General features: G+C 46.4%; 1 protein-coding gene across 14 annotated transcripts in view; it reads right to left on the bottom strand.

Annotated features, from left to right (window-relative positions):
* The window catches only part of PLEKHA6 (pleckstrin homology domain containing A6), a 161,028-nt gene extending 152,574 nt beyond the window's left edge, over positions 1-8,454 (bottom strand). For 5 of the 14 annotated variants that reach the window (XM_017881030.1, XM_017881031.1, XM_017881033.1 and 2 more), the window contains exons 1-2: positions 7,748-8,453; positions 1,719-1,795 (exon numbers count right to left, since the gene is read on the bottom strand). In XM_017881030.1, coding sequence (XP_017736519.1) covers positions 1,719-1,795; positions 7,748-7,830 — 160 coding nt within the window. In that variant the 5' untranslated portion in view covers positions 7,831-8,453. Of the gene's footprint in view, positions 1-1,718; positions 1,796-7,747 lie in introns of all 14 variants that reach the window. The other 9 variants (XM_017881039.1, XM_017881038.1, XM_017881044.1 and 6 more) reach the window with 5 other exon arrangements.
* Positions 8,455-22,330: the final 13,876 nt, after the last annotated feature.

Genomic DNA, 22,330 nt, shown 5'->3' with positions numbered 1-22,330 from the left:
CAACCTGTAAACAGCTGAAACACTGAAGGTGACACCACCGTCAACCTGGTAGAAGAAAACAACCCTGGCCTTAGAGTCAGGAGGCCTTGCCGCAAGTTGGAAATAACGATGGTGACAATAACGGCAGAAGCTACCTCCATTTTGGGAACGACCTCTCTGATGTAATGCCTGCTACTACTTTTTTGAGGTTCATAATCCTCTCCCCATTATAAAGATGAAGAAGCTAAGTCCAAGAAGAATTAAACCCCTAGTACAAGACCACACTGAAAGAAATAGAGCCACAATTGAGCTCAGATCTCTCTGCCTCCAAAATGCATGCCTTTAACCATGACACCACTTTGCTTATCAGTCAAGTGGCCTTGAGCCAGGTGCTTCCTCTCTGCTCTTCAACTTTTCTACCATAAAATGAAGAGTCGAATTCCATAACCCCTGAAGTCTCTCTCTTCCAGCAATGATCCCAGCTCAGAAGCTAACAAGAAAAGGACTCTGAACAAGTCAAAGGCTTCATCCTGTGTGTCCAGCAATGCCAGCCGTGCCCATGAGTGACGGAGGCCCTGGAACCAGGCGCCTGGGGTCCAGTCCAGTGAAGGGCTGGAAGGCAAGAGGGGGTGAGAGATCTCCCCACATTGTAACTCACACCCCCTCTTACTGGCCTGTGGTGGCGTCATGAGGAGGATAAATGGCTGTTCACTTAAAGTACCCAGGCCTTGTGAGTCTTGATGTCTCTTCCTCAACAACTTAGACTGAAGTCTTTTTCTTTGGTTGTTTCTTCATTGCTGACCTGTTTGTGTCCCACCTTTCCCACTAGCCCTGAGGGCTACCAGTGATATTTTCTCCATAATCAGCAGCAATGTCAGCCTTGTCCCCTTTCACGTTTCTCCTCCGTGGGAGAAACAGGTGCTCGCACTAGCCATGTGGGGCCATTTACATTTGAATTAATTAGGATTAAAAATCCATCTGGGCACAGTGGCTCACACCTATAGTCCCAGCACTTTGGGAAGTCGAGATGGGTGGATCACCTGAGGTCAGGACCAGCCTGGCTAACATGGCAAAACCCCATCTCTACTAAAAATAAAAAAATTAGCTGGGTGTAGTGGCACACACCTGTAATCCCAGCTATTTGAGGGACTGAGGCACAAGAATTCTTGAACCCTGGAGGCAGAGGTTGCAGTGAGCCGAGATGGTACCACTGCACTCCAGCCTGTGTGACAGAGTGAGACTCTGTCTCAAAAAAAAAAAAAAAAAAAAAAAAAAAAGAAAAGAAAAGAAAAATCAGGCCCTCAGTGATGCCTGTAATATTTCATTTGTTCATTGCCACATGTGGCTCATGGCAATTGTATTGGGCAGAGCAGAGAGAGAACACTTCCATCATGACATAAAGTTCTAGAGCGCAGCACTGGGGGCTGGCTTCTGTCAGTTCAAGAGCCCTTGAGACAGGGGATTTTCTGACTGGGCAGAGGGATGAAAGAAGAGTAAAAATCTCTGTCCTCAAAGGTCTGTCTCAGATACCAATTTTGGAGGTGGAAGCTTGGAGAGACACTGAGGTGAGCTCCAACCAGCCTGCAATCTCCCCCAGATGGCAGTCCAAATGCTAAGCTGAGTCCATCCATGGAGAAAGAAAAAAGTCAGAAGCAAAGTTGGGGCCCAGGATTCCTGCTGCCACCTCAAGCTATTGCATCCTCCTTGATTGTAAAGGCAGGGACAAAGAGGCTCCTTACCTGGGCAGGAGGTGTGTCCACTCTGGATGGGTGACTTTGTTCCAGGGTGCACCCAGCTGGTTGACTTTTCCTCATCACTACGGAAAGACCAATAAGAAAGTGTCAGCTACAAGAGAGGCTTTTCTGAGTGGGACACTCATCTCCAGATTCACATTAACACCAACTATTCAATCCCAGACACATGAGATGGGAGTGTCCACAAGGCTGTTCATTCATTCACATTCACAGAGTATTATTTACAGAGTACACTCTGAGGGTTTCAAGATGAATAATATCGAATCCCTAAGCTCAAAGAATCTACAACCCACTGGGAAATAGATGCATAAAAAGATAGCTGCAGTACAATGTGATAGGCACTATAATCCCTATTGTAACTATGCGTAAAAAGTGTGATACCATCACAAAGAAACGAGTGCTACCTGGCATGAGGTTAAGGAAGGGGAAGCATGAAGGCTTCATGACAGAGGCAATGTTAGAGATGATTGCTAAAGGCAGGTGGGAAGAACAAGGAAGGTCCTTAACTGGCAGCTTCTCTAATGGATAAGAAAAGGAGGAGACTGAGTGAACCCATAGTCCTTGTGTGTCAACAATGGTACGTATTTTTCATTCACGACATTCCCTCACACTAGGAATTTTACACATTAGGAATCTGAGGTTCAGAGAAGTTAAGAAATTTGGCCAAAGTCACAACCAGTAAGTGATGAAGACAGGATTCAGACCTAGATCTGTCCCTGACAAAACTCTGATACCTCACACCCAGCAAGGCAGGCTCCCCAGCAACACAGACCCTCTGGGTTGTAGATTCAATGGCAGATGAAGCCATCATCATTTCTCAATCCCCACCGACCAAGTGACACAGACTTTTCCAGAGCCAGGTGTGACCCAGCAAGAAGCACCTGACTGTCTTGGCTACTTCAGGTATGTGGAGGAAGGGACTCTCAGATCAGCTGGATCACCCAGGCTTTAGGATGGCGTCTTGGAGCCCAGGCCAAGACTCTACTCAATGTCTTTAAGGTATAATGGATGTAGAATAAACTCCACTAAGAAAGACTCCATTAAACTTTTATTAAAGTGAGACATCGAATAAACTCCCTATAAAATTTACAATTTAATAGTTTTGACTTATCTATACACCTGTGAAACTGCCACCAAAATCAAGATAATGAATTCCCAAACTTTCTCTGTGACCCTTTGTAATTCCTCCTTTCCACCTACCACCCCCAGCTCTTTCTATCCTCACCCCTCTCCACAACAACTGATTTGTTTTCTGTTACTGTAGATTAGTTGCATTTTCTAGAGTTTTATATAAATAGAATCGTACAATCATACGATAGAATCATGCAATCATACAATCATACATCTTTGCCTGATTTTTTTTTTTGATACAGTCTCACTCTGCCATCCAGGCTGGAGTGCAGTGGCACAATCATAGAGTCATTTGTAGCCTCAAACTTCTGGGCTCAAGCAATCCTCCCTCCTCAGCCCTCTGAGTAGGTAGGACTACAGGCATGCACCACCATGTCTGGCTTTTTTTTTTTTTTTTTTTTTTTTGAGATGGAGTATCGCTCAGTCACCCAGGCTGGAGTGTGCAGTGTCACAATCTTGGCCCACTGAAACCTCTGCCTCCTGGGTTCAAGCAATCCTCCCACCTCAGCCACCCAAGTAGCTAGAGTTACAGGCATGCACCACCACGCCTGGCAAATTTTTCTCGTATTTTTAGTACAGACAGGGTTTCATCATGTTGGCCAGGCTGATCTCAAACTCCTGACCTCAAGTGCCTCGGCCTCCCAAAGTGCTGGGACTATAGGTATGAGCCACCACACCTGGCCTCTGGCTATTTTTTTTCAGAGACAAGGTTTTACTATGTTGCCCAGGTTGGTTGCAAACTCCTGACCTCAAGTGATCCTCCTGCCTCGGCCTCCCAAAGCACTGGGATTACAGTGTGAACCACAGCACCCAGTTGTCTGACGTTCATGCTTTTGTCCATGTTGTGGCATGTGGTCGTTTGATTCCATTTGATTGCTGAATAGTGTTCCATTGTAGGAAACATCACAGTGTGTTCATTCATTCACCTGTTGCTGAACTTACAGGTTGTTTTCAGTTCTGGGCCACTACAAATAAAGCTACTATGAACATTTGTGTACTAGAGTTGGTGTAAACATATGCTTTTTTTTCTATTGACTCCACTAATTTTCTCTAAAGTTGGACACCTGCTACAGGAAGAGATCTCCCAGCTAACCTACCCCTCTGATAAGCAGAGAAAAAAACAAAGTCACTGTTCTAGTGACCTCTGAGCTCGGGCACCATTGAAGAAGACTCTAACATACTGGGTCTCTGGTCTTGGCTTTCATTCTCGGAGACAGTGGAAGAGGAAGCCAATAAAAAGGAAGGGCTTGGAGAGGAAGTCAACCAGTGCCCTCACCTCCATTACATCTCTCCTGAGATTTTCCAGCCCCTGACTCTCCCCTCCTTGCACACTGTCAGCCCCCTCAGACTTCCCATCTATCTCTACCCCACTGGATATCACAGACAACCCTATCACACCCTTGACATTCCACCACAACCCTCAACTCCCTCTTCCCCTTGTCCTTGCACCATCTTGCACCCCTTGCACCCCTTGTCAGCACCCCCGTCTGGGACAGTCACAGGCCATCTCCACTCCAGCACGGGGCTGATGGGGGAACTGGGCCTGGGAAGACTGGGGTCACTGCAAATCCAGTCTCCCAGCTTAGCTGAGCCCTGAGTGCCACCTAGAATCTTCTTCAAGGTCCCCAGTCAGTTGACATCCACAGAGAGCTCCAAGGCTTTCCCGCTAACCTCAGGTCCCAGGCCTGCCTCTGCTACCCAGCCCCTGTCCTGCGCAGAGGATCTTATCTCTTAATCAAAGAAAACGGAGAAAAGATTAGGTGGGAGCTTTCCCAGTATGCCCAATCACCTCACCACCAAAACTTACCCAGATTCTCACCCATCCTTTAATACTTGTCTTCCTCTGGAGAATAGGTAGCCCTCTCTCCCCTTTAAGGCTAATCTCTCTGCCTGGGTTATCGTCCCCCTTCTCTCCCATCTTTTCTAGAACCTCCTTCTGCTGAGCATCCCAGCCTTGCATCTTCACCTCCTCTCTCTTTCTGGGGTCCATCCCTTTATCCTCCTCCTCTGTCTGTGTCTTCTATAGTCTCAATACTCTGCCTCCCTCTCAATGCCATGTCCCCTGGCAGCTTCCTGTCTCACACTCCTCATTCCTGATCAAACCTTCGACAGTAGTCTCTCCTAGCTTTCCCCACTTCCTGGCCTTTTATTCACCAATCCTCTGCAACCTGGTTTCTGTTCCCAGCCCTCTCCTGAAACCACTTTCCTAGATGTCATTAAAGGCCTCCCCCTCTCCTAAATCCACTAGGTGTTTTTTAGCCTTTAGCCCATTTGGCTTTTCTGCTGCATCCAATATTGTTGAATTCCTTTTTTCTTCTTAACATCCCTCTTCCTTGCCTTCTGGGGTGGCATTCTACCCTGGTCCTGGTGCCGCCCACCTCTGCAACCTCTCGGTCTTACTCTCCAACCTGGCCTCTGTTCCTCTATCCCCTCCTTAACACTGGTGCTGCCTGGGTATACTCCTGTCTTTTCCCTCGCACTATTCTGGGTGGTTCTACCCCCACGTGATGACCCTTTTCCAGCCCAGGCCTCTCTCTTCAAACTCTATCCTATATATCCAGTTGTCTATTAGACAGCATCTCCTGAATGTCCCCCAAGGACATCAACTGCAGTGTTTCCCCACTAAACCTGTACTCCCCCTAAAATGCACTCCTCTTGCCATACTCCTGACGTCTTTCAAACTCAAGCTGGAAATTCTAAGTTTTACCTTTGATTCCTCCCATTGTCTCCCCTTCCCAGAATTCAAGCTTTAGATGAATATTCCTGATTTGGTTCCTGAAGGTTTCTCTCATCTCTCACTCCCCTTCTCTTCTCACCATTTTAATTCAGGCCCCATCAGCTGTCTGCTGGACTTTTGCAACTGTTTCCTAACTGCTTTCCATACCTTAAGTTTCTCCTCCTGCCTCTCGCTCAGCCTCAAGTCATTGCCCATGAAGCTGCCAGAGAGAAGGCTCTAAATGCAGATCTGATGATGTCAAGTCTCAGTTTGAAATCTCCTTTGGCTTCCCATCACCTACAGGATGGAGTCCAGACCCCTTAGCTTAGCACGTAAGGGTTCTCTCAAGCTGCCTCTTCCTACTTTTCCTCCTGGGCCTCTACAGTATTCCAGCAGCTCCACTCCATCTCCACTGAACCTCTCCGAGCGCTCTAGGTTACCTGTTCCCCAGCTCCCATTGGTGCCTTTATTTCTCCAAGCCTCTACTTCCAAGGCTTCTTTCACTCTTGTCTCTCCTCCAGAATCAGCTCAAATGCTTCCTCCTCTGGGAAGCCCTCACTGAACTCCCTGGAGAGCATTAGTTCTTTCCTTCCCATAGCATCTTGCAAATGCCTCAAGAATGTACCATATTATTTCCTAAGTATTGATTTATGTTTTCTCCCTGTTGCCTTAAAGTAAAAACCTAGATCTTATTGTTTTTTATGTCCAGTGCCTAGCACTGCAGCAAAGAGTGGATGCCCAATAAATGTTTGTAAAATGAAAGAGGAAAATAATCTGGATGGCAAGTAAGAGATCAGGAAGAAAGAAGAGAATGAACCACTTCATCTGTATACCTGAGGGGCTCATGGAAATTCACATTCTAAGACCCTCCCCCAGATCCTCTGAATAGGAATCTCCTGAGGTAGGGCTCAGGAATCCACCTTCTTAATAAGTTCCTTGGGTGATTCTTATAAACTCTAATGTCTCAAGCCACTGCAGTTTTAATATTGCAGAAGTTCTGTTATTTAAGAATCTGACTTAGGGTCAAGATCTTTAATGGAGTTAATTTCTAAGATAACATAATTACAACATCAATTATGATCATGGTGGTGACAATTACAGAAGAAAGGCCTAAAGCAAATGTGGAAACTTAAGAAACACCAAAGAGAAACCACTGCCTGCCTGAGCCCCTGCAAAGGCAGTTTGGTACCTGGGGAAGCAGTGCACTAAGTCAGCAGATGCTAGGCTGAGTCCCAGCTCTGATTAACAAGTGGTTTTCTCTTCGACCGGTACTTTCAATACCTCTGGACCTCAGTTCCCCGTTTGACAAATGAAGGGATTGCTTCTAAGATTCCTTGCAGCTCTGATGTTTTGTAAGTGGCTATCTTGAGGAAGGAAAAGCTCGTCAAGTGTGGGTAACAGTCCAAGACGCTGTGCTTCTAGACTTGCTATATTTCTGGGAGATGTCTATCCTGGCAAAAGATGACTATAGTAGAAGCGAGCCAAAAGAGAGCCAGCAGGGCCACTTTGTTATAATGAGATTATGCCAGAGCCATTTTGGTTTATGAAATTAATATAACAGTGCTAATATATTACTGAGAGTAGCAAAGGCGCTCTCTCTCTCAAGAATGCTAAACATACAGTGGGCATCGTGCCCTTCCCTCTTGACCACAGCTCCATAAAGAAGCAGGACAGGAGAGGAGAACTGCTGTCCTGGGCACGCTGAGTCTGGGGTGAGGGTTGCCAGGAAGTGGGTGGTAGAGGCAGGATCTCCTGGTATGTTGTCACTTAGCCCAAGTCTTCCCATAGGAAAGTCTGGGGGGAAAAGAAAGACCTACCTCTGGCCCTTTCAGGGAAGGAGCTGAAAAAACTCCAGGTTGGGCATTAGTCTAGTCATCCTCCTGGAGGCCTCTCATGTGACCAAGGAGAGGGAGAAAGGGCAGCACTCCCCTGCCCTGCCCTGCCTTTCCGAGCTGAGGGAATGCCAAGCCTTTGCTGGACTTTGATCCATTGAGGAAAAGGCGGGAGACACATTCAAACAGGCATGGTGATAAACTTATTAGTCATGCCCACCCTTGCAGCCACCGCTTCACCCACCTTCTCCAGCCTGCCCCCAGCCCCGCCACTTTTCAAGTTGGACAACTTAAAGGAAAAAATTGAAATAAAAAGAAGAGGGAGACCAACATACTTGATGAAGAAGATTCTCCCACCACCGTCAACTCCGTAGGCCCACCGGCCGGGCAGGTCCAGCCAGTCAATCTCATCGGCCATCTCGGTGTCCCTGCAGCCCCTCTGGCTCTCTGCGCCCCCAGGCGCCGGCTGGGCAGGGGGCTTGGTACTCAGGAACCCCACTTGCTGCCCCTTCTAGAGGCCGTGGTGGGGGAGGGGGTCCAGCCGGGCTGGCGGCGTCGCTCCCGGGTCCCTGGCAGTGGCTGGCCTCCCACTGAAGACGCGCTGGCCTCAAGCCGGGAGGCAGGGAGCAGGCAAGCGCTTAACCCTGGCCTGCCGGAAGCCCCAGACACCACCTGCCCCCTCCTCGACTCGGAGCTCCTCTTCGGACCGTTTCCTGAACTTTAATGACGGGCAATTAGCGCGGTGAGTAATTATGATGGCTTTCCTGCCGGGACTGTTAACGGGCAGCGCTGGGTCTCCGTTCCTCCTGGCTCTGCTGCCCTCCAGCCTGGCGGAGCCCGGCGAGCAGAAGCTGGAGCGGGGAAGATCCCTTCCCGAAGGGAGCAGGTTGCAGTGCGAGCAGGGGTGTTGCCTCTCCGCTCCCAGCTCCGATCCTGCACTTGAACCACCGGCGGGGCTGGGGGCGGAGCCGCGCCGCCGCCTCGGAAGGTAATTCACAGCGCGGAGAACTCGCCGGCAGCCCCAAGTCCCCCAGTCCAGGCGCACCGCGCAGGAAACCAGTTTGACTGAAAGTGCTTTGAATCGGGAACCTGATGGACATGTCCAGCCACTGAACGGAAAAGGGGAAGTGATTAAACCTGGTTCTATTTGGTGGGAGGTTAGGAGAGAAACAAAGGTCAAAGGCACGGAAGTGTGGCGGGGCTATGAGCAGCCAGGGACCCGGGGAGCCTCTCCTAGCTCAGATGCCGGCCTGATTAGTCAAGCTAGTCCTTACCTTTCTTTACCAGCACCTCCTCCAAGAAGCCTGCCATGACTAAGTAGAATCACAGGGAGACCTTAGAAATACTCAAACCAACAGCGTTTATGTCCCCCCATTCCATTCCCCCTAACTTGCACCAGCAATCGAAAAGGAAAAAGGAAGAAAAATACAGAGAGAGAGAGAGAAGGGAATGTTATGTGTACAGAATGTAGACTGCAAGCATTTCATACTGGCATACCAAAAACAGTATTGCTGGAGCCCACAGTTCTGCTGTCTCAGGGTCTATATCAAAGTTAGCCGGCTTAGGCAACATAGCAAGACCCTGTCACTACAAAATAATAATAATAATGATTAATTAGCTGGACCTGGTGGCATGAGCCTGTAGTCCCAGCAACTCAGAACACTGTCAGGAGGATCACTTTGAACCTGGGAGGTCGAGGCTGCGGTGAGCTGTGATCCTGCCAGTGCACTCCAGCCTGGGCAACAGAGCGAGACCCTGTCTCAAAAAAGAAAAAATGCTGGCGTCCACTTGGCTTTCCCAGCTTACTCCGGATCTGCCCCTGGGGCTCCAGTTATGTACATACAGTTCCAATTCATGTGCCAGGCCCAAGAGAATAATTAGACAATGAGAGAGACACCTGTGTTTAACGGGAGCAATGTGTTCCATGACAGTTGGCAATTATCTGTTGGGCAAACATACATTTTGTGAGTATTCTAGGAGACTTGATCCCCATTTCACATACGTAATTCCTTTCAGTGTCTACTCATGTACCACCTCCTCCAGGAAGCCATTCCTGACACTACCGCAGAGAGATTTATAGGTCCACCTCCGTGTGTCAAGGCACCTGATGAATAACCTTATAGTAGCACTTATCACACTGTAATGCAATCCTTGATTTAGTCATCTGTCTCTTCCATTGGACTGTGTGCTCCTTGGGGCAGGAACTCCATCTTACCCATCTTTATAGCCCTGGCAGCTGCCTGTGGCACCCAATTAACAATTTTTTTTTTTTTTTTTTTTTTTTTTGAGACAGAGTCTTGCTCTATCGCCCAGGCTGGAGTGCAGTAGTGCAATCTCGGCTCACTGCAACCTCCACCTCCCGGGTTCAAGTGATCCTCTCACCTCAGCCTCCAGAGTAGCTGGGGCTACAGACACTCACTACCACGCCTGGCTAATTTTTTTGCATTTTTACTAGACAAGGGGTTTCACCATGTTGGCCAGACTGGTCTCAAACTCCTGACCTAAAGTGATCTGATCCACCTGCCCCAGTCTCCCAAAGTGCTGGGATTTACAGGCATGAGCCACCGCGCACGGCCCAATTAACATTTGATGAATGCTTGATATGGTCATAACTGGGAACCACTCTTAACTCTAACCACAGTCCTGTACTTTTGGACTTTATTTAGAGGCACTCTGAATATAACCATCAGCATCATCAGGGTGTGCGTGGGGAGCTCTTTCTGGGAAAAGAAACAGCTTGTGATCCTTCTCAAAGATCCCAAATGCTCAACCTGGAGGGTTTAAAATGTATACATCTGATAGATGGTAAAGCTAGGAAATGCCTCAGAGAACATTTAGTCCAATCTTCTTGTTTTGAATATGGCAATTGAGGAACAGAGAAGGGAAAGGGGCTGGTCAAGGTCACTGAGAAAGGTGGTGGCTGAAAAGGATCTGCCCACCAATGTCTCAGGCCAGAGCTGTTTTCATTACATCATTCTCACTCCAACACTGGAAATTGACTCTGCCAACATCCTGGCTGCCAGATCTAAGTTAAGTCCATTCTCCAGAAGCAGAAGACATGCAGAAATCCATAATGTCCAAATTATTTCTCTCTTCTCAGATCCTACAAATTTCTAGCAGAGAAAGCTTCACTTGACAGTAAAGCAGAGCTGCACTTGGGAAGCACAGATGAAGGTCTAGGTGCCCCTTCATTTCTGAATTGGGGAAGGTTGGCAGATCAAGGGAGCAGACTCTGCCAGGCTGCAGTCCTCTGTCACCAGCCATATGAAACACCTGTAGAACTCACGCCACTGACAAAGCACAGAGCCACCTGCCTAGCCCCTGTTATGGCCAAGAATATAAACCCCCAGAGTTGCTGCCAAGATGCCTCAAGGGAAAATACCAGCAATCAGTGCACTTCCAGTCCAACCTGAGCAACCAGTAAGGGCAGCTGCTTGTGCTGAACGTGGGCGGAAACAGGGACAAGATGACATATATTTGAAAACATGTATTACACCACTGTTGTCTTTGAGTGCCTGTTGATCTCTTTTTCCACAAGATTTTTGTCTTGTTTAATGTCTAATCTAGCCTGGGGTCCCTAGGGACATTTACCTAGATGAGAAAAGGCCAGTGGCTCAGATTTTTAGGTGTTTATTACTCATTTGAAATAAGAAATCAGGTTTGAAAATATTTTCTAACTGGTGTAGTCTTGCTAGTGACTTTTTTTTACATGTTCTTGTTGATCAATTATGATTAGTATGGATACTGCTAGTAATGACATTTTAGCAAAAGAGCTAAAGACATGTAGAAAAAGAGCAGAAAGCCCAAATAGAAGAAGCTATTGGTTCAACAATTACCTGGAAGAGAGAAGGAGGGTTGATATATTAAAATGAAAATCATACATGACTGGCAACTAAGTCAGAAATTTACCTGTCTGATTGCTTTTCCCCCCACAGCAAATTTTTTTTAATCCCTTTGCTTAGAAACAGGATCTCATTTTGTCACACAGGCTAAGGTGGTGCAGTGGCACAATCAGAGCTCATGGCAACCTTGAACTCCTGGACTCAAGCAATCATCCCACCTCAGCCTCCCAAAATGCTGGGATTACAGGAGTGAGCAAGTGTGTCTGGCCTCTTTTATCTCTTTAAAAGGCAACCAAGCATTTGGAAAAAATATATCAATCATAATTATTCTAATTCTCCATTACATTCTAATGTCTTAATCACTTCAACATTACTATTTCTGGTTTGATATCTGTGGTAGGCTGAAAAACAGCTCCTCAAAAGCTATCTGCATCAAATCCCTGGAACCTATTAATGTTCCCTTATTTGGAAAAAGGTCTTTGCAGATACAATTAAGAATCTTAAGGCCAGGCGCGGTGGCTCAAGCCTGTAATCCCAGCACTTTGGGAGGCCGAGACGGGCGGATCACGAGGTCAGGAGATCGAGACCATCCTGGCTAACACGGTGAAACCCCATCTCTACTAAAAAATACAAAAAAATTAGCTGGGCGAGGTGGCGGGCGCCTGTAGTCCCAGCTACTCGGGAGGCTGAGGCAGGAGAATGGCATGAACCCGGGAGGCGGAGCTTGCAGTGAGCTGAGATCTGGCCACAGCACTCCAGCCTGGGCGGCAGAGTGAGACTCTGTCTCAAAAAAAAAAAAAAAAAAATCTTAAGATGAGAAAATCATCCTGGATTACTGGGATGAGCACTAAATCTAATGACAAGTGTCCTTATAATAGACACATAAGAAATTTAATAGAAGAGGTGAAAGTCATGTGACTATGAAAACAGAGATTGGAGTGATGTGGCCACAAGTCAGGGAATGTTGGCAGCCACCAAAAGTTAGAAGAGGCAAAGAGTACATTTTCCCCTAGAGCTTCCAGAGAGAGTGCAGCCCTGCCAATACCTTGATTTCATTCTGAACTGTGAGAGTATAAATTTCTGTTGTTTTAAACCAACCAATTTGTAGTACTTTGTTACAGCAGCCATGAGAAATTAATACAGAACCTACAAGAAAATCATAACTCAGTGAGGGCCAGGTGTGGTGGCTCATACCTGTAATCCCAGCACTTTGGGAGGCCGAGGCAGCTGGATAACTTGAGGTCGGGAGTTCAAGACCAGCCTGACCAACATGGTGAAACCCCGTCTCTACTAAAAATACAAAACTTATTCGGTGACGCACGCCTGTAATCCCAGCTACTCAGGAGGCTGAGGCATGAGAATAGCTTGAGTCCAGGAAGTGGAGATTGCAGTGAGCTGAGATAGTGCCACTGCACTCCAGCCTGGGTGACAGAGTGAGACTCTGTTTCAAAAAAAAAAAAAAAAAAAAACCCTCAATGAGGACTGAAATAAATGTCCGTTATTTTTACTTCTCCAGCATCTACTCTCCCTTCTTCTGTTAATAGCCCCAGGTTTCCTTTTGACATCTATCTACTCTCTGCCGCTCTCAGCCTGTGTGGGTTGGGTGGGCTCCCCACCTTTACTCTCAGGCTCCACTGAGGGTTGGGCTGTGACACAGATCTGGCCAGAGATCTGACAACTCTCCATTTCCCTGGTTCAGGAAAGGGCACAGGACTCAGAAGAGACCAATGAGACTCCATTTTTTAAAGATCCCCAAATTCCTGGGAAGAGGCCCTTTTCCTCTTGCATTTGAAGGTGGCACATGTTATGTGGCTGTTGCTGGGCTCGTCATGTGGGGCCTGCCTGAAAGTGAAACCAACACAGGAGGAAGTGAAGCCAGAAGACGGAGAGAGACTGGGTCCTCCTTATATCCTGGGAGCCCTGGGATCCAGCTTGCCAGAGAGGCTCTACCCCTAAATTTCCAGTTATAGGTGCCAACAGACCTCTTACTTCCTTTCTAGTCGGTTTGAGCTGGGTTTCTGCCCCTAACAAATGAAAAAGTCCTCACCAATATAAAAGTCACAGAAAAAAAGGCTTTTTGTGTGTAATGGGAAAGCCAAAGAGATAATCATGTGTGTTTCTAGTGACTCACAAATAGGAGCTCTTCTATTCTGAGAAAACCACAACTTTAGATCAAGAAAGGGTCTCAGTGATCATCTACCCCCAAAATTACATTTTTCCCAATGAAGATACCAGAGAATTCAGGAAAGTACCCAGAGTTGTGGCAATTCCACAGTAGAGTTAAGACCAAAACTCAAATCTCCTGAAAACCTGATCAGTAGAAAGTTCACATTGAGACATTTGCTACATCATTTAAACATATTTGGCCAAGAGACGCACATAGTTACAAGAAGATTGTAACAGATTCCTTTGCTCTATTAAAGAATAACCACAACAACAATCTGCATTGAGGGCTGGTGTTTAATAGTTATGCTCACCTGCAGGCAAGGTCACTAGCCACTGTTGATTTTCTTCCAAGAACTAGGAAGCAAAGGAAAGGAAGGCAACAGCCATCTCTGCTGGCATTCGAGATATGGCTCTGTAAATATGCAAGGGCCCAGACAAACTAGCTGCTTAATTAAAGTCATACTTCTATAAGGACTTGAAAGAGAAGAGTTTCATTATAAAAACTGCCATTCTAGTGCTAGCATCCAGAGGATGGCAGAATTCTGAGGTTTCCCCACAACCATGTATATTGAATTGCATTGGTTCCACAGATATTTATTGATACCCTCTGTGGGCAAGGACAGAATGTCCCTCCTCTCACGGAGTTCACATTTAATAAGCATGTGGTCTCAGAAGATAAGTCTATAGAGAGAAATGGACAGAGTAAAGGGAACAAAAGGAACACAGTGGGTGCTGCTGTCCTATATTGTGTATATTTTACATAGGGTAGTAAGGAAGGGCCTCAGTGAGAAGAATGGCATTTGCACAAAGGCTTGAAAGACAGGAGACAGAAAATCGTATGGATAGCAGGGAAGCATGTTCTAGGCAGAGGAAATAGTAAGTGCAAAGATCTGGAGGCGGGAGCAGCCTTGAAGTGTCTGAGAAACAACAAGGAGGCCTGTAAGGCTGGAGCAGGGTGAATGAGGGAGAGAACAGGATGAGATTAGGATGGAGGGTGAAGGGAGGCCAGGTCATTCCAAGCCAGTATAAGGAGTTCTGCTTTTATTCTAAATGAGACAGAAAATGGTTGGTTGGTTTTGAGTGCAGAAGTAACATGATCTTCAGGACTTCATGTATTTAGAGGATCACTCTGACTGCTGTTTGAAACAGGGTCGAAGCAGATTCTAGTTAGGAGGCTATTGTAATAATCCAAGCAAGACATGATGATGGCTTGGTTCACGATGTCGGGGGAAGAAGCAGTGAGAAAGAGTAAGATTCTGGGTATCTTTTGAAGGTAGAACTGACAGAATTTCCTGATAGACTGTATTTAGAGGAAGAGAAGTCAGGATGACTCCAAGGGATTTGGCCTGGGTGGCCGGAAGGATAGAGTTGCTATTGACTGAGATGGGGGTAGGCTGCAGGTAGAGCAGGTGTGGCAGGGAGTTGGGGGAATCAGAAGTTCAATTTTGAGCATGTTAAGTTGGAGATGCCTATGAGATAGTCAAGCAGAGATGCCAACAAGGTGAGTGGATGTATAAGACTATTAGGTTGGTGCAAATGTCATTTCAGTTTTTGCCATTAAAACAATAGCAAAAACCACAATGACATTTGTACCAACCTAATAGAAGACTAAGGAGTAGAGATATGCATTAGTATTTTTCAGTGACTAGAAGGTATTATAGCCCTGAGGCTGGTTGAGATCACAAAGGAAATGAGTGTAGGGAGAGAGGAAACAGAGATAAACGGCTGAGAACTGGGGCATTCCAAATGTCAGAGGTCAAGTTAATAAGAAAGAACCTGCAAAGGAGACTGGAGAACAAGTGCCCATGAAACAGGAGGACAAGCGACGTTAGCGTCCTGGAAGTGTGCCTTGTGTGTATTCACATCACTCACAAGCAGAAGCAATGTACGAGTGGTGCCTGGTGCTCCAGAAGGGCTGAGGTTAGGGTGGGTTCTGTCTGAGCAGGAAGCAACTTGTACTCCTGGGTGAAAGGGTGGAGACACAGCACAGGTGATTTTTAAGTTGGTCTGAGAACAGGCCTGGGAAGATGATCGTTTCGGCTAATGAGCCCTTGCTCTTCCGTAGAAAAGTGCGCTGAAATGTGCTTCCTTCAGCTCCATCACTCAAAGCCTCTGCTCTGGCTTCTCCTGGGATTGACGCCAGCCCAAGATGGCTGGCTGACTTTTCCTGCCAGGATGTGTCATGGAGCAGAGAGCTGGCACTGACAGTTCCCCAGAGGGGGAGGGGAGGACTGAAATTGTCAGGGCAAGATACGGGCCCGGTGGAGCCCAGAAGAATGGTCCCGTCTGTAGTCCACCTGCTGACATTTCTTCTCTGGGTCTCTTCTTGACTTGACAGCTCTTTCTAGGTAGGCAATGCTCTTTCAGGGCTGACTTTAATGTGTGTTCTGAGGTTTTTCTAGAAAATGGCAGCTGGTGCCGACTTTGGCATTTCCTGGGACTAATGTAGCACTTTGGTTCAGTTTAGTTCAATAAAATTATAAGGCACAATTATGCCTCCATCTCTGTAAAAACTGTTTCTGCCTTCAGCCAATCAGCTTCTTCCTCTCTTGTCTCTGTCACCCACCAACCTGCTGGTCAGTCCTCTCCACTCATCAAGGACCTTGGCTCCCAGTTTAGCAGCTTCTTCTCCCTCCCGTATCTCCCTCTCATTCTGGGTGATTTCAGCATTAATGTGAATGAACTATCTATCCAGTGTCCTAACCTTACAATACCTTGATACCCTCAACTTCAGGGCTACTCACCTTGCCTCCAATAACCTACTCATACCCAAGGCCTCACCTTGGACTTTCTCACCATTCAGATTTGCTCCAACCTGGAAAACTTAAACTCTAATGTCCTACTTCCTGAGAACAGTTTGGGTCCTTCTCATACCCTGATTCCTTTCTTCTCTTTATACCTGCTTCTTGCCTTCTTCCTTCAGTACATTTCCTCCTAATCTATCAACCAAAGCCTCATTCCACTTCCTGCGTTATTCAGTCCAAACTCATAGCCTGTCACTTTATCCTTGCTAATATCCTTCTCCACTTGTCCTCAGCTGTATCAACACTGCAAGATGCCACTCTGGATTAATCCATCCACTTTTCTGCTCCTGCCCAGAAAAATATCACATCCAGCCACTGGAGGAATTAAGTTGGTACCCCTGTAAATTCACTCTCTGGCCTTCCATATACCTCTTGCTGGGTCTACAGCTGCTCTCAGCAGCAGACTTCATCATTATTCTAAGAGAAAATAAAGGCAATCAGAAAAGAACACCTTCCCCTCAGTCTTCCTAAGCCTACTGTTAACAATTTTATCTATATTTCTACCTATCTGTCTCTCTTTGCTCCTATCCAAAGCTAAACTTTACATGTTCCCAACCCTACACATGCCCATCCCTCACCAGCTTCTCAGAATTCTTACTCCATCAATTATCTCCTCACCTCTATATTTTCAAGCTCTCCTTCACTTCTAGTTCTTTCCCTCAAGCCTATAACTAAGCTCAAGATTTCTACCATAGAGGAAAAAAAAAAACCACAAACCCACCCCCACTTCCAGATGCCACATTACCACTCTCCTTCCTTCTACTTCAAGTTCCTTAAATGAGTGATCTCTGCACTCGCGGTGTCTTATTCCTTGCTTCCTAGTTACTCATCATCTGGCTTATGTCCCCACAACTCCTTGAAATGCCTGAAACTATTCTGGAAAAGATAGACCCTCATGTCCAGGTTGCTAAATCCAACACTTTTCAGTTCCCATCCTAGGTGACCTCTCTGTCGCATGTGATAACCCTGGCTGTCCCCACTCCCTGCACTTCCTGCCTCCTTTTGTTTCACCACTCTGTGCCCCAGCCATCCTGAAACCCTACAGTTCCTTGAGTATGCCTTTGTGCCTGTGGCTTCCTCGACCTGAAGAACTCTTCTCCACCCATGTCCTGTTTTCCAATTCTCCTTCCAAATGCAGCCCAGGAAGGAGCCCTCTGTACTTGCCTGGCAGCCTGTGCTTCTCACTGCTAGAGCACTCATCGCTGTTTAGGAATTGACTTTCCCATCTCCCCACTACACTGAAACTCCTTGGGAGCAGGGACTGTGTTTTAATCTACTTTTCTTTCTCCATTTTATTCAGCAGCATTAGACATAGTTGACCACTCTCTCCTTCATGGAGCTCGTTTTTCTCTAAGCTTCCATGACACCACGTTCTCCTGGGTTACCTCCTACTTCACTGACTGTTCCTTCTTAATGCCTTGGATAACTGCTCCTCCTCTGCTTACCCTCAAAATTGCCATATCCAAACTCCACCCTAGGCCCTTTTCTGTACTTTATTTACATACTCTCCCTAAGTAATCTCCCCCATTGTTTTTGATACCGTCTATATATTGCTGGCTCCCAAAGTTCTATCTGAATCTAATCTCCTTGGGCTTCAGATGTGTATATACATTTGCCTACTCCATCTCCGTGTGAATGTTTAATTAGCATCTCAAACTTCACATGGGCAAAATAGAACTCTGTTCTAGAAATCTGTTCTCCCTGAGTCGTCTCTATCTCTGTATATAGCACCAGCTACTCACCCCATTGTTTGGCTCAAAAACCTAAAAGTAATGTGACCAACTATCCTGGTTTGTCTGGGACTTGTCCTGGTTTTAGCCCTGAAAATTCCATGTCCCAGGAAAGCCCTCAGTCTCAGGCAATCCGGGTTGGCTTGTCATTCTAGTTAGGAGCCACCCTAGATTTCTTTCCTCACATTCCACATCCAGTCAATTTGACCTCCTTCCAGAGATACCCCAAATCTTCCCCCTTTCCACTTCCACTGGTCCAAGCCTCCTGGTCCAAGCCTCCATCATGTTCTACATAGACCATCCAAACAGCCTCTTCATCTGGCCTCCCTTCCTCCTTACTTGGCCTGCTATTGTTTTTATTTTTTTACACAATAGCCAGAGGATCAACAGCAAAGAGAAAATATGATTGTAGCACCCCACACTCTCACCAGCTAAAGCCCTCCAGTTACACAGAGAATAAATCCAAATTTTTTTCCTGAAGTCTCCCCATGATCTGGCCCCTGTTGGCCCAGCCACCGTCGTCTCATAGTTCTCTCCCCCATATTTATTACTGCTTACTGAAGCCATCTTTCATCCCAGCCTCCCCTGTGATTACCTCATGACCCACTCCTCCCTACCACTCAGGCCTGAGGTCAAGATCACCTCCTCAGTGATACCTTCCCCAACTACTGTATCCAAAGATACCCTGCAAGTTTCTCCCTATGACATCACTCTCTTCTGTTGTCTTTACAGCACATATCACTATCTGAAGTCTTCTTGTGATCTTATTTTTGTTTTCTGACTCCATTACTTAAGGTGTAAGCTCCTTGAGAGCAGAGACCTTGCCAGTCTTATTCAAATCTGTGTTCCCAGCACTTGGCCCAGACCCTGGCACACAGTAAGTGCTCATTAAATATTTGGTGAGTAAATGGATATTCAGCACATAGCACAGGACCTCTCACAGTACTCATAAATGATGCTGAATGAACAAATTCATGAGAAAACCAAGCTGCATGCTAGGCACTGGGCCCACCTTTATAACCTAAGATACGGTTCTTTTGGACTTTATGGTCTACTGGGAAACAAATGCATAAATCAACCTTTCAAACAAAATATGCATAACAGTTTGAATATGATGGGGAGTAAGAAGTGGCATATTCATTTATTTTCTTTTTTTTTTTTTTTTTTGAGACGGAGTTTCGCTCTGTCGCCCAAGCTGGAGTGTAGTGGCTGGATCTCAGCTCACTGCAAGCTCCGCCTCCCGGGTTTACGCCATTCTCCTGCCTCAGCCTCCAGAGTAGCTGGGACTACAGGTGCCCGCCACCTCGCCCGGCTAGTTTTTTGTATTTTTTAGTAGAGACGGGGTTTCACCGTGTTAGCCAGGATGGTCTCGATCTCCTGACCTCGTGATCCACCCGTCTCGGCCTCCCAAAGTGCTGGGATTACAGGCTTGAGCCACCGCGCCCGGCCCATTTATTTTCTTAAATAAAATGTTGCTGGCTATGGAGGCTCACACCTGTAATCCCAGCATTTTGGGAGGCCAAGGGGCTGGATCACTAGAAGCTGGGAGTTTGAGACCAGCCTGGGCAACAAAGTAGAACCTTATTTTTACAAAAGAATTTTTAAAATTAGCTGGGCACGGTGGTGCACAACTGTAGTCCCAGCTACTTGGAAAGTTGAGGCTGGAAGATCACTTGAGCCCAGGATTTGGAAGCTGCAGTGAGCTATGATCATGCCACTGCACTCTGGCTGGGGTGAGAGAGTGAGACCTCGTCTCTAAAAAAAATTTTAATTAAATTACAACTAAAGAAAATGTGATCTGCTCTGGGTCCTCATTCCACTGGGGTGGCAGCAGATTCAATCTCAGTCATTATTGGGCCTCTCCCCACAACCTCTACAGTCATAAGGAGGTCCCAGGAGTCCAAAAGATCCAGGAAGGGCTCTTTAGTCTTCAGCTCCATATGCACCTGGCTCTAGCCTCCATCATTCCTTGAAGGATTGATTACTTCTTCTTTTTTCTTTTCTTTTTTTTTTTTTTTTTTTTTTTTTTTTGTGAGACAGAGTCTGACTGTTGCCCAAGTTGGAGTGCAGTGGCGGGCACTTGGCTCACTGCAACCTCTGCCTTCTGGGTTCAAGCGATTCTCTTACCTCAGCCTCCTGAGTAGCTGGAATTACAGGCACACACCACCACACCCAGCTAATTTGTGTATTTTTAGTAGAGACGGGGTTTTACCATCTTGGTCAGGCTGGTCTTGAACTCCTGACCTCATGATTCGCACGCCTTGGCCTCCCAAAGTACTGGGATTACAAGCATAAGCCACCACGCCCAGCCAGGATTGGCTGCTTCTTGGCCAAGCTAGGACTTGGGGAAAAAGGATAGATAAGGGGGTTGAGGGGTTTTGTGGGAGCAAACTTTTGATCCAATCTATTCACAGGACTTCCTAAAAACTTTCACATCTGAAATTGCTTTGAACCTGCCTCTGGTCTGTGAATCTCACCTCTCTTTACCTAAGGCCTTCTCTTCTTTCCCTCCTCCCTTAGGACTGTCCTACAAAATTTCCCTTAGGTGGTCTACCTCACTGCTTCCCACAGATGAGAAAGGGGAATAAGGTGTTACAAATGGCCAGTTATTCATGTGAAACAGAACTCTTACATCTCCCTCCACCAACCTGCTCCCCTTTCAGAATTTCCTATCTCAATGAAAACATCACCTTCCTCCTTGTCACCAAGTCTAGTAAAGCTGACTCCTTTGTGATTTCTCCTTCTCCTTCGTCTAATAAGCCGCTGAATCCTGCCAACTATTACACCTCCACGGCTCCCCCTTTCTACTCTAACCATCCCTTTGGTTGAGCTCATTACCTCAGGGCCTATATTTGAACAAGAGCATTCTATTTGATCTCTCTATTATACTTGCTCCTCAGTTCAATCCATCCACCAAATGATCCAAGAGCTATTCCAAAAGAACCCATCTGACCATGTCACTCCCACAATGGTTTGTCACTTTATGTAGAATAAAACAGACCAACTTTGTTAGCATGGCATTCAAAGTACTCTATCATTTAGACCCTACATAACAAACTTTATCCCCCACTATCCTTCTCTATCCCCCAGGACCTCCACCCAACTTTACAGCCTATTAGCCATTTCCCCAGCATATTTCCCATATCCATATCCTTCCATTTCTACCTTTTCTCCAAAGCTATTTTTCCTACTTGAAATATCCTTTGCCTTGCTACCCTTTAACTGCCCCATTCCCCCAACACCCACCCAGTCAAGAGTACTCATTTGTTAAAATCCAACTCTATCTAATCCAAAAAGAAGGAATTAACATTTACCTAGAAAAGGAGTGAAGCATTGTAGTTAGAGGCATGGGATCTGGAGCCAGACTAGGTTTCACTCCTAGTTCTCTGCCACTCCCTAGTTATGTAACTTGGGCAGGTTACTGTGCTTCAGGTCCCTCATCTGTAAATCGGGATATATATCATAATATATACTATGTGAGTATTTGATATTATGAGACAAATATGGTGTAAGAACTTGTCATATATTACCTACTTTAATCCTCCCAACTACTCTAAGAGATATTATTATTATTCAGATTTTACAGATGGCCTCATAAGACTCAAATAATTTACTTATGGGCACACAACTGGTGGAAATGGAAAGCTGGAATTCAACCTCAAATCTGTCTGGACGAATGCCCAGGTTCCCTTTACAGCACTGGAAAGAGCACTAGGAAAGAAGCAGAGAGGTCTAATCTCTCAAACTTACTCTTAGAAGGAATCAGTAAAAGAGAATGTGTGTGCTGGTAAGGAGCATAGAGAAACACAGGAGCATGAGGAAGTAATATTAGGCTCAGAGTCAAAGGCTCTTGATAGGCCAATGTGTAACCCCACAAGGGAAAAAAAAAAATGACAGGAAACATGGGTATGAGCCCAAGAGCAGTGTCAGACTTTGTTACTGAGAAAAGGTAACAAAACAGTTAACTTGAGAAGACAGGTGTTTCATCTAACATCTTAACTTTAAGGAGCCTAGCACAAAATCAGGGACTTGAAGAGTTTAAAGAAGTTATTTGGCCAGGTGCACTGGCTCACACCTGTAATCCTAGCACTTTGGGAGGGACGCTGAGGCAGGAGGACTGCTTGAGCCCAGGAGCTCAAGGTTGTAGTAAGCCATGATGGTGCTAATGCACTCCAGCCTGGGTGACAGAGGGAGACCCTGTCTCAAAACAAAGTCACTCGGCCGGGCGCGGTGGCTCAAGCCTGTAATCCCAGCACTTTGGGAGGCCAAGATGGGCGGATCACGAGGTCAGGAGATCGAGACCATCCTGGCTAACACGGTGAAACCCCGTCTCTACTAAAAATACAAAAAACTAGCCGGGCGAGGTGGCGGGCGCC

Source organism: Rhinopithecus bieti, unplaced genomic scaffold (assembly GCF_001698545.2).
Source record: "Rhinopithecus bieti isolate Rb0 unplaced genomic scaffold, ASM169854v2 scaffold_12049, whole genome shotgun sequence".
NCBI lineage: Eukaryota > Metazoa > Chordata > Mammalia > Primates > Cercopithecidae > Rhinopithecus > Rhinopithecus bieti.
The sequence above is the reverse complement of the archived record's forward strand: the minus strand, read 5'-3'. Positions and strand labels throughout refer to the sequence as shown.